Source organism: Pristiophorus japonicus, chromosome 15 (genome assembly GCF_044704955.1).
Source record: "Pristiophorus japonicus isolate sPriJap1 chromosome 15, sPriJap1.hap1, whole genome shotgun sequence".
Classification (NCBI taxonomy): Eukaryota; Metazoa; Chordata; class Chondrichthyes; family Pristiophoridae; genus Pristiophorus; species Pristiophorus japonicus.
This window is the reverse complement of record NC_091991.1, coordinates 2,475,741-2,488,273: the sequence shown is the minus strand read 5'-3', so window position 1 is coordinate 2,488,273 and position 12,533 is coordinate 2,475,741. Positions and strand designations below refer to the sequence as shown.

General features: G+C 45.8%; 1 protein-coding gene across 8 annotated transcripts in view; it reads left to right on the top strand.

Moving 5' to 3' along the window:
• Positions 1-765: 765 nt before the first annotated feature.
• The window catches only part of LOC139280562 (POC1 centriolar protein homolog B-like), a 121,221-nt gene continuing 109,453 nt past the window's right edge, over positions 766-12,533 (top strand). For 4 of the 8 annotated variants that reach the window (XM_070900064.1, XM_070900063.1, XM_070900066.1 and 1 more), the window contains exon 1: positions 768-951. In XM_070900064.1, the coding sequence (XP_070756165.1) occupies positions 928-951 (24 nt within the window). In that variant the 5' untranslated portion in view covers positions 768-927. Of the gene's footprint in view, positions 952-12,533 lie in introns of all 8 variants that reach the window. The other 4 variants (XM_070900060.1, XM_070900059.1, XM_070900058.1 and 1 more) reach the window with 2 other exon arrangements.

The following is a 12,533-nucleotide window of genomic DNA, read 5'->3' as shown; positions in this document are numbered from 1 at the left end:
GAGGGGAGGGAGGAGAGGGGGGGAGAGGGGAGAGAGGGGGAGAGGGGAGAGGGGAAAGGGAGGGAGGAGGGGAGGGGGAGAGGAGAGGGGAGAGGGGAGGGGGAGGAGAGGGGAGAGGGGAGGGGGAGGGGAGGGGGGAGGAGAGAGAGGGGAGGAGGGGGGAGGAGGGGGGAGGGAGGAGGGGAGCGGGGGGAGGGGAGAGAGGGGGGAGGGGGGAGGGGAGGGGAGAGGGAGGAGGGGGGAGGGGAGGAGGGGGGAGGGAGGAGGGGAGCGGGGGGAGGGGAGAGAGGGGGGAGGGGGGAGGGGGGAGGGGAGAGGGAGGAGGGGGGGAGGGGAGGGGAGAGGGAGGAGGGGGGGAGGGGAGAGAGGGGGGAGGGGGGAGGGAGCTGATGTAATGTCCATGTTGTATTTGAATCCTGCGGCTGTTTCCGGGCTGAGGGCTGAGGGCTGAGGGCCAGTGCGCAGGCGCGGGCCGGAGCCCAACGGCACTCGATCATTTTTTCAAAAAATTCAAAACTGGGCGACCAACGGCTGGAGCTCGCGCGCTCCCCGGGAGGAGGCGGGGCCGTGCGCGCTGAGGGAATTCAGAGCGAAGCTGGAGGGGTGCGCGTGCGCGTGCGCAGTGAGGGCCGGGATCAGGAGGGGAGCGGTGTGCGCGTGCGTACTGAGGGCGGGAACAAGGGAAGCGATGTGCGCGTGCGTACTGAGGGCGGGGAAAAGGGAAGCGATGTGCGCGCGCGCGCGCGCGAGGGGAAGGGGAGAGCTGTGCGCCTGCGCGCTGAGCGGACGGACAGCCGGCCGGAGGTAGTCAGTCAGTCCCCATGAAGCAGGTGATGGCCGCCTCGCTGTCTGACGAGGAGCCGGCGGTGTTTGCCTGATGCCGCGACGGAAGTTTCGGACCCGTTTCCCCCCCTCACTCGCACCTCAATGAACGTCATGGCCTTGGCTCTGGTAAGCAGTGAGATGGGGGAGTGGGGGAGTGACCGCGCGCACAGGAAGGCCATTCGGCCTACTCCGCCCCTGCTGCCTCTTGGGGAGAGCTATTCCAATTAGCCCCACCCCTCCCTGCTCTTTTCCCCCATAGCCCTGCAGATCTTTACCTTTTCAAGTATTTATCCAATTCTCTTTTGAAAGTTGCTAATGAATTTGCTTCCACTGCCCTTTCAAAGAAAGACTTTCATTCATATAGCGCCTTTCACAACCACCGAACGTCCCAAAGCGCTTTACAGCCATTCAAGTACTTTTTTAATGAAGTTTCTGCGAAACACCTTGCGACATTTTACTACGTTAAAGGTGCTATACAAGTACAAGTTGTTTCGTCACATATTCATCATCATCGGCAGTCCCTCAAAATCGAAGAAGACTTGCTTCCACTCTGAAAGTGAGTTCTCAGGTGACTGAACAGTCCAATACATGAATTACAGTCTCTGTCACAGGTGGGACAGACAGTGGTTGAGGGTAAGGGTGGGTGGGGAGTCTGGTTTGCCGCACGCTCCTTCCGCTGCCTGCGCCTGTTTTCTGCGTGCTCTCGGCGACGAGACTCGAGGTGCTCAGCGCCCTCCCGGATGCACTTTCGACACTTAGGGCGGTCTTGGGCCAGGGACCCCCAGGTGTCGGTGGGGATGTTGCACTTTATCAGGGAGGTTTTGAGGGTGTCCTTAACCTTTCCTCTGCCCACCTGGGACTCGCTTGTCCTTTAGGAGTTCCAAGTAGAACGCTTGCTTTGGGAGTCTCGTGTCGGGCATGTGGACAATGTGGTCCGCCCAACGGAGCTGGTCGAGTGTGGTCAGTGCTTCAATGCTAGTCTGAGCGAGAATATTGATGTTGTAACACTAACTGTTGTAATGTAGGAAACGTGGCAGTTAATTTGTGCACAGCAAGCTCCCACAAACAGCACTGTGATAATGACTAGATTTTTTTTTAGTGATGTTGATTTCAGGTCATCGTAACTTGCTGCATTTTTAAAAAAAAAATTCCTCATCTCCCCTCTCTGGTTCTTTTGTCAATGATCTGAAATCTGTGTCCTCTGGTTAGTGGATTAGCAAGTATTGCAGACAGCTACCATTCATGGTGCAGGTCTGATCAGCACACGGGAGATGGTATGTATCAAAGAAAGACTTGCATTTATATGCTGCCTTTCATGACCACCAGATGTCCCAAAACGCTTTACAGCCTATTAAGTATTTTTGAAGTGTACTCACTGTAGTAATTGATGATTATGATGCAGGAAACGCAGCAGCCAATTTGCGCACAAGTTCCCACAAACATAACTGTGATAATGACCAGATAATCTGTTTTAGTGATGTTGATTGAGGAATAAATATTGGTCAAGATACCGGGGAGAATTCCCCAGCTCTTTGAAATAATGCCATGGGATTTTTTTTTAAATGTCCACTTGAAAGACGGCACCTCTGACAGTGCAGCACTTCACTGGAGTGTCAGCTTAGAATTTTGTGCTCAAGTCTCTGACGTGGGATTTGAACCCACAACCTTCTGACTCAACAGGTGAGGGCGTCACCAACTGAGCCACGGTTGACACACTGACAAACATACAAGATTGACTGGCAGGAAAAGACCAGTTGGTCCATCGAACCTGCCCCACACCATGTTGGCCAGAGCATCATGATTAAATGCACGATATAATGTGTCAGAGCATTGTATTAGGCAGTTCCATTGTCTCAGTTTGGATTTCAAAGTAAAGAATATATAACTATTTCTCTGTATCCATGTTCTTTTTGTGAATTTTTACTTGAGCAAGCAGTTGACTAGCAGGGCCTTGGAGAATACAGCATGAAATATCAAAAAATAAAGTAAGCTGTGCGGAGGGCACAAGGAGGCTGCAAAGGGATTTAGACTGGTTAAGCAATTGGGCAAGGATGTGGCAGATGGAATATAATGTGGAGAAGTGTGAAGTTATCCACTTTGGTAGGAAAAATAGAAAAGCAGAATATTTTTTTAAATGGTGGGAGATTGGGAAATGTTGGTATATAAGGAACCTGGGTGTCCTTGTACACAAATCAAAAAGTTAATGTGCAGGTACAGCAAGCAATTAGGAAAGCAAATGGTATGTTAGCCTTTATAAAGGGATTAGAGTAAGAGAGTGAGGAAGTTTACTACAATTATATTGGGCCTTGGTGAGACCACACCTGGAGTACTGTGTACAGTTTTGATCTCCTTACCTAACTAAGGATATCCTTGCCTTGGAGGGAGTACAACGAAAGTTTACCAGATTGATTCCTGGAATGAGAAGATTGCCTATGAGGAGAGATTGAATAGACTAGGCCCATATTCTCTAGAGTTTAGATGAATGAGAGGTAATCTCATTGAAACATGTAAAGTTCTTAAGGGGCTTGACAGGATAAGTGCTGGGAGCAGGACGGATTAAAGAGGGGGGTGCAGATGGGGCAGTCGCCCGGGGCCTAAGCCTAGAGTGGGGCCCATACAGGGTGGGATTAAGGGTCAGGGTAAACAGTATTGAACAAAGTGACGTAGCAAGAGCGGAGCGAAGCCGCGAGGGTTTAGGTGCATGTTATTCTCCACTTTATGTAAACAGACTCTAGATGCTCTTTTTCTCGAGATGCATTCTACACAAAAATCGGGGGCAGAAAAAAGGAAAGAGCACCAGCTACGCGAGGAACAAAAGAGGCGAGAAGTAGCTAAACTGCTTAAACTAGATAATTTTTTCCAACTAAAATCTCAAGATCATGAAGATAAAGGCCAAGACAATGCTACGCAGTCAACTTCAACAACGGAACCACTGGTGGCCCCGGACCCGGAGTTGGCCGGGTTAGAGCTCCAAGTCCAAAAAGTTGAAGATGATGAAAACCAACTGCCGCATACTGAGCTGAAAGAGCCGCAACTTACGCGTGACATTGGGCTGTGGGGAGACAATATCTCAGAAGACATGCAAAGCCATTGGATTGCAAAAGGTAGTGAGTCCTGCCGAAACTATGGTAAAGACTTCCAAAACTCCGGCGTGATTCATGCCAAGGAAGGATGTCGCTGATACTGCTCGAAGTCCTTCTTCACATGTGTGCACCCGCTGACAGGGGAACGTGTGGAGCGAACGTGCCTCTGTTATTCACCTTCAAACGGTAGAGTATACTGCTGTGCTTGCAAGGTCACAGCATGAACAAGTAGTCACTTTACTCATGGGTTTAATGACAAGCATGGAGATGAGAGGATTTAATCTCATGGAAACAGCCCCCAGCATAGAGAAGCCATGGTAGTAATGTGCACTAAACAAGCAGACACTGGTTGTGTGAATGGTCATATTGTCTTCCAGTTTGAAAATGAACGACAGTACTGGTGCAAGGTATTAGAGCGGGCTGTCTGTGTGATAACGTTTCTCTGTGAACGAGGTCTTTCATTGCGAGGCAGAGACAACATCGTTGGGTCTCCAAATAATGGCAATTATCTGGGTGTGTTGAAGGTTCTTGCAAACTACGATGCATTTCTTGCTGAATTTCAAGCGGTTTGCCAACAAAGGCAAGGGGCATACTTCATACTCGTCTTCCACCACTTGTGAAGAACTGATTAGTCTCATGGGTGGCAAAGTACTTGAGACGATTATCCAGGAATTGAAATCAGTGAAGTTCTATTCAATATCTGTTGATTCAACGCCAAATGTCACAAAGTCAGATCAGTAGACATTTGTCATCCGCTATGTTCTACCGACTGGTCCTGAGGAAAGGTTCCTAAAGTTCTTGCTGATAATCGGTCATACTGGACAAGAAATAGCAGAAATAATATTGGCCTTTCTGGATGAGAACAGGATCGACATACAGAATTGTCGTGGATAATATGATAATGCTTCAACTATGAGTGGGAAATACATTGTGTCCAATCTTATCATCAAAGAGCAATGCCCATATGTGACGTTTATACCATGCACAGCGCACTCACTCAACCTTGTGGGGAAAAACGGTGCCGAATGCAGCCCAGTGATCGTCTGATTGTTTGACATTGTACAAAATCTCTGTGCATCGACATTTTGCTGGCGACTGCTTTATGAGAAACTAAAGCCTCAAAGCTTACACTCCCATATGCAAAGTGTTGGAATCCCTGGCAACTGCCGTAGAACAGAAAGTTGAATGCTGAATGAAGCTTAGTTGATCCTTGACAAACTGGGTGAACTGGATTCAGCTATTCTCATTATTATTTGGAACACAGACTTGAAGCGCTTTCACCCAACCAATCTCTCGCTTCAAGAGACTGGCTTGAATCTGAATGTCATGGTGTCCTTGCTCGAGTCCCTTGTCGATTTTGTCAAGACCCAGCGGACAGAGTTTGAGAACTTCAAAGACCTCGGGATTAAACTGTGTGGCCACAACGAGTACAATTCAGCTCAGAGGTGTGTCCAGGTATGCAACTGCCGCTATGACGATGGAGATGCTGAAAACACTGTGCTCTCACCCAAGGAGAAATTCAAAACTCAAGTGTTCCTTGTCATCATTGATCAACTAATCAGTGCCTTGAAACACCGCCTTGAAGCATACAAGCAAATCAGCTGTAAGTTTGGATTCCTGTCCAAGCTAGCCGCTCTCTCGACTCATGAGATCAAGGAAGCCGCAGCAAATCTTGCCCGCTCCTATCCCAAAGATCTGGAACCTATGATTGAAAATGAATTCATCCAGTTTTGTAGCTTGGTGGCATCCTCAACAGAGCTTCAAACCTCCAATTTGTGTCAAACAAACTAAGTTAGCAGGGCTGAGAATGTACCAATTCCTTCATATACACACCCTCACCCAAACCTTTTCTAACAGTGAAATAACTCTTTTTGGATATATCTGTCGATGATGGTATCAAATTGCAATGGTGAGCAGTCTTTCTCAAAATTAAAACACATCAAGGATGATGAGGTCAGGAACCGAATGGGACAAGATCGACTTAATAGTCTTTCAATCATGTGCATGGAGAGTGAAGTACCGAGAGGACTTGACTTCTCGAAAATCATTGACACGTTTAGCCGGCAAAAATCTAGGAAAACACCGATGTAATGTTATACTTGTAGTGGCCTCTATGGAGAAAATGAAATGTAAATGACAATTGATGGTCTTCCAAAAAAATTGTACTGTCTTGTTCTAAATTGTTTTCATTGTCGATTTAATTTCAAAATGTAAGGATTTAAAAAAATTAAAGCGTTGTTGTTTACTGTTTATACAGGGTTTCATCAATCGGTTTGATTGTTTGGAAACATAAAATATGAAATGAGTGTCGTCATAGTATCAATGAGAACATTGTTGTGTATTTGTAAAGCATGCACTCCCATGTTCCGCCACCATGGAGTGCATCCCCTGACGTCCCAAGGGATCCCAGCATCCCTTGGGAGCACTGTATATAAGCCGGCCCCTAAGGCCTGTTCCTCACTCTGGAGTGTCTTAATAAAGACTGAGGTCACTGTTACTTTAACCTCCCTGTGTGCAGTCTCATCTGTGTTAGGAACATAATAAACATAACCTGAGATGTCGTCCTGACCTTGACCTGATGATACTCAGTATCGTGCCCTGTGACTTAGCTCACGAATGCCATTTATTGCAGGATGCGAATGGGTGTATGGGGACCATGGTTGGGGAACTGCCCGAGGCACCCTTAATCCGTCCCTGGCTGGGAGGATGTTTCCTCTGGCTGTGGAGTCTAGAACTATGGGCCACAGTCTCAGAATAAGGGATCGGGCATTTAGGAGTCATTTCTTCACTCAAAGGGTTGTGAATCTTTGGAATTCTCTATCCCAGCGAGCTGTGGATGCTGAGTCGTAGATTACATTCAAGGCAGAGAGCGATAGATTTCTTGATATGGAGATAGCGTGGGAAGGTGGAGTTGAAGTAGAAGATCAGCCATGATATTGAATAGCGGAGCAGGCTCGAAGGGCTAAATAACCTGCTCCTGCTCCTGCTCCGATTTCTTATGTTCTTGTGTTCATATGGAGTGGGTCTGAATAGGGATATTGACAATAAGAAGGTTGGAGGTGTTTTATTCTTTTGGAACAGGGGCTGTACACTCGAGTAAAGTTTTGTAATCTGGTTCAAAGCCTATGTTATTTACATAAGAACATAAGAAATAGGAGCAGCAGTAGGCCATACGGCCCCTCGACCCTGCTCCGCCATTTAACAAGATCATGGCTGATCTGGCTGTGGACTAAACTCTACTTACCCGCCCGATCCCCATAACCCTTAATTCCCTTATTGGTTAAAAATCTATCTGTGACTTGAATACATTCAATGAGCTAGCCTCAACTGCTTTCTTGAGCAGAGAATTCCACAGATTCACAATCCTCTGGGAGAAGAAATTCCTTCTCAACTCGGTTTTAAATTGGCTCCCCCGTATTTTAAGGCTGTGCCCCCTAGTTCGAGTCTCCCCGACCAGTGGAAACAACCTCTCTGCCTCTATCTTGTCTATCCCTTTCATTATTTTAAATGTTTCTATAAGATCACCCCTCATCCTTCTGAACTCCAACGAGTAAAGACCCAGTCTACTCAATCTATCATCATAAGGTAACCGCCTCATCTCCGGAATCAGCCTCGTGAATCGTCTCTGTACCCCCTCCAAAGCTAGTATATCCTTCCTTAAGTAAGGTGAATAAAACTGCACGCAGTACTCCAGGTGCGGCCTCACCAATACCCTATACAGTTGCAGAAGGCCCTCCCTGCTTTTGTACTCCATTCCTCTCGCAATGAAGGCCAACATTCCATTCGCCTTCCTGATTACCTGCAAACTAACCTTTTGGGATTCATGCACAAGGACCCCCAGGTCCCTCTGCACTGCAGCATGTTGTCATTTTTCCCCATTCAAATAATATTCCCTTTTACTGTTTTTTTTTTTTCCCTAGGTGGATGACCTCACACTTTCCGACATTGTATTCCATCTGCCAAACCTTAGCCCATTCGCTTAAGCTATCTAAAAGCTTAACCCCTTATCCCCTTATCTTTTAAGAAACTCTATTTCTGCTTAAATTTATTTAATGTCCCAGCTTCCAGGCTCTTTCAGGCAGCGAATTCCACAGATTAACAACCTTCTGAGCGAAGAAATTTCTCCTCATCTCAGTTCTAAATGGGTGGCCCCTTATCCCAAGATCATTCCCTCTAGTTCTAGTCTCCCCCACCAGTGGAAACATCCTCTCTGCATCCACCTTGTCAAGCCACCTCATAATCTTATACGTTTCAATAAGATCACCTCTCATTCTTCTGAATTCCAATGAGTAGATGCCCAACCGACTCAACCTTTCCTCATAAGTCAACCCCCTCATCCCTGGGATCAACCTTGTGAACCTTCTCTGAACTGCCTCCAAAGCAAGTACCGTATATACTCTCGTATCATGCGACTTTTGAAGACCTAAATTGTAACCTAAATTTGGGGGGGTCGCATGATACGCGAGATACAAAATTTGCGGGTGTGAAGTGCTGGCCAAGATTAGGCTGTTAGGCTGTTAAGCAGACCGTATCCACGCTGAATCTCGGCAGGTATCTCCTGGGCTGGATTGCAGCCTCTATTGTCACTTGTACTGTATCTTTGCTGTGGTCTAGAGATCGCCACCCACAACTCCCTCTGAAGTTTGCTGCATTATTAGAGGCTCCATCTATCTCAGCCCATGCTTCTTTTACCCGCAAACACAGTAGAGGCTGTGGCTGAACGACGCTAGTCAAGCCAGCTGGAACGATTGCTGTATCGGTGTTCGATTCGCGAACAGCTTTCACAGCAGAATCCACTCGATGTTTCATGTTAAGGTCTGTATTCGATCTCAAAAAAGTGACTCGCATGATACATGAGATATATGGTAAAATCATGTTTTGGGGACGAAAATTTAGGGGTCGCATGATACGCGAGATCGCAGGATACGCGAGTATATACGGTATATCCTTTCGTAAATATGGAAACCAAAACTGCACACAATATTCCAGGTGTGACCTCACCAATACCCTGTACAGCTGTAACAAGACTTCCCTGCTTTTATACTCCATCCCCTTTGCAATAAACGCCAAGATTCCATTGGCCTTCCTGATCACTTGCTGTACCTGTATACTATCCTTTTGTGTTTCATGCACAAGTACCCCCAGGTCCCGCTGTACTGCAGCACTTTGCAATCTTTCTCCATTTAAATAATAACTTGCTCTTTGATTTTTTTTCTGCCAAAGTGCATGACCTCACATTTTCCAACATTATATTCTATCTGCCAAATTTTTGCCCACTCACTTAGCCTGTCTATGTCCTCCTGCAGCCTCTTGGACTAACTTTAACAATTTGCTGTCGCTGCTTGTTTCTGAAAATTACTCTGAATAAACCAGTTTGTTAGTTTATCCTGTTGCGAAAGTGTCTGGGCTGACCGATATCAGTTGTCTTCTGACGTGGAGGATATGCACAGTGGAAATGGCACATTTAATCCAGAGCCCAATTAATGGGGCTCTGTTATTTGCCCAGGGCAGGCACAGATTATTGTTTGCACAAGATTTCATTCAATTCACGAGATATGGGCTTGATTGGTGGTAGATGGCTTTGTATTGGCATTGAGAAAAAACATCTGGAAAAATCTGAATCATACCAGCAATAACTTCCTCAACTTAAGGAAAGGTAACTGCGATGGTATGAGACGTGAATTGGCTAGAATAGACTAGTGAATGATACTTAAAGGGTTGACGGTGGATAGGCAATGGCAAACATTTAAAGATCACATGGATGAATTTCAACAGTTGTACATCTCTGTCTGGAGTAAAAATGAAACTGGGAAGGTGGCTCAACTGTGACTAACAAGGGGAATTAAGGTTAGTGTTGAATCCAAGGAAGAAGGATATAAATTGGCCAGAAAAAGCAGCAAACCTGAGGACTGGGAGAATTTTATAATTCAGCAGAGGAGGACAAAGGGTTTAATTAGGAGGGGGAAAATAGAGTATGAGAGGAAACTTGCTGAGATCATAAAAACTGACTGCAAAAGCTTCTATAGATATGTGAAGAGAAAAAGATTAGTGAAGACAAACGTAGGTCCCTTGCAGTCAGAATCAGGTGAATTTATAATGGGGAACAAAGAAATGGCAGACCAGTTGAACAAATACTTTGGTTCTGTCTTCACGAAGGAAGAACAAATAACGTTCCAGAAATACTAGGGGACCGAGGGTCTAGTGAAAAAGAGGAAATGAAGGAAATCCTTATTAGGCGGGAAATTGATGGGATTGAAGGCCGATAAATCTCCGGGGCCTCATACTCTGCATCCCAGAGTACTTAAGGAAGTGGCCCTAGAAATAGTGGATGCATTGGTGATCATTTTCCAACAGTCTTATCAGTTCCTAATGTAACACCACTTTTTAAGAAAGGAGGGAGAAAGAAAACGGGTAATTATCGACTAATTAGCCTGACATCAGTAGTGGGGAAAATGTTGCAATCAATTATTAAAGATGAAATAGCAGCGCATTTGGAAAGCAGTGACAGGATCGGTCCAAGTCAGCATGGATTTATGAAAGGGAAATCATGCTTGACAAATCTTCTAGAATTTTTTGAGAATGTAACTAGTAGAGTGGACAAGGGAGAGCCAGTGGGTGTCGTGTATTTCGACTTTCAAAAGGCTTTTGACAAGGTCCCACACAAGAGATTGGTGTGCAAAATTAAAGCACATGGTATTGGGGGTAATGTACTGACGTGGATAGAGAACTGGTTGACAGACAGGAAGCAGAGAGTCGGGAAAAATGGGTCCTTTTCAGAATGGCAGGCAGTGTCGCCAGGGCTCAGTGCTGGAACCCCAGATATTTACAATATATAATCAATGATTTAGATGAAGGAATTGAGTGTAATATCTGCAAGTTTGCAGATGACACTAAGCTGGGTGGCGGTGTGAGCTGTGAGGAGGATGCTAAGAGGCTGCAGTGCAGGGTGACTTGGGCAGGTTAGGTGAGTGGGCAAACGCATGGCAAATGCAGTATAATGTGGATAAATATGAGGTTATCCACTTTGGTGGCAAAAACACAAAGGCAGAATATTACCTGAATGGCGGCAGATTAGGAAAAGCAGAGGTGCAACGAGACCTGGGTGTCATGGTACATCAGTCATTGAAGGTTGGCATGCAGGTACAGCAGGCGGTGAAGAAGGCAAATGGTATGTTGGCCTTCATAGCTAGGGGATTTGAGTATAGGAGCAGGGAGGTCTTATTGTAGTTGTACAGGGCCTTGGTAAGGCCTCACCTGAAATATTGTGATGAGTTTTGGTGGTCTAATCTGAGGAAGGACGTTCTTGCTATTGAGGGAGATCAGCGAAGGTTCACCTTACTGATTCCTGGGATGACGGGACTGACATATGAGGAGAGACTGGATCGACTGGGCCTGTATTCACTGTATCCTAAATACTTCACATTTAGAAGTATGAGAGGGGATCTCATAGAAACATAAAATTCTGACGGGGACTGGACAGGTTAGATGCAGGAAGAATGTTCCCGATGTTGGGGAAGTCCAGAACCAGGTGACATAATCTAAGGATAAGGGGTAAGCCATTTAGGACTGAGATGAGGAGAAACTTCTTCACTCAAGGTTGTTAACCTGTGGAATTCCCTACCGCAGAGAGTTGTTGATGCCAGCTCATTATATATATTGGAGAGAGAGTTAGATGTGGCACTTACGGCTAAAGGGATCAAGGGTTATGGAGAGAAAGCAGGAAAGGGGTACTGAGGTGAACAATCAACTATGATCTTATTGAATGGTGGTGCAGGCTCGAAGCTCCGAATGGCCTACTCCTGCATCTATTTTCTATGTTTCTATGTTTATATAATGACATTACTGTAAAAAAAAAACTCCCCATGGTACTATACAGATAGGAAATGAAAACTAGATGCTGAGCTAGGAAAATAAACTTGGAAACGGTGACTAAAAGCTCAGTCAAAGAGATGGGTTTTAAGCAGGCTTTTAATGAAGGAGAATGAGAGGTGGCGAGGCAGATGGCAAGGGTGCTACCCACTGAGCCACGGCTGACACACCAGAAGCCAATGAGATCGTAGTCAGAGGATATGCTTCGTGATTTTAGTTCGGGCCGTTTCAGTGCTGAGCAGGAAGGAAGCCAGAATAGAGGGATTTGAAGAAGGTGTTTGAGAGGGAATGGGAGCCAACAATGCATTGGTGAAACTTTGAGGCATAGGAAGTTAGAAATGTGGTGTTAGTTGCAGAGGATGGGTGGGTTATTTAAGGAGGGGGTGATGTGTGTTTAATAAGGAAGAGGGATGAACCATTTACAATGTCAGTTAGCGAATCTGACTGGAAACAGCTGAGGTGTGTTACAGAAATGTGAGCCAAGTCTCCCTGCTCCAGTTTCCCCATAGATTAGTGAAATAATATGGTCTGAAAAGAAAAAAAGACCACTTTTATTTAGTCATTGTTTCTGTTATGTTCTTGCATGAAAAACGTTTCATTTTCTGAAAGAATACCAGAAAGTAGTACACATAACTGTTTAAGAGTAAACTAAATCGAAGTTCAAATCTTTTCCACCTTTGTGTACATCACAGTTCCTTCAAAGTAACTCTTGTATGTGAAGCTTCTGAGGGATGTGATAAGATGCTATATAAATGT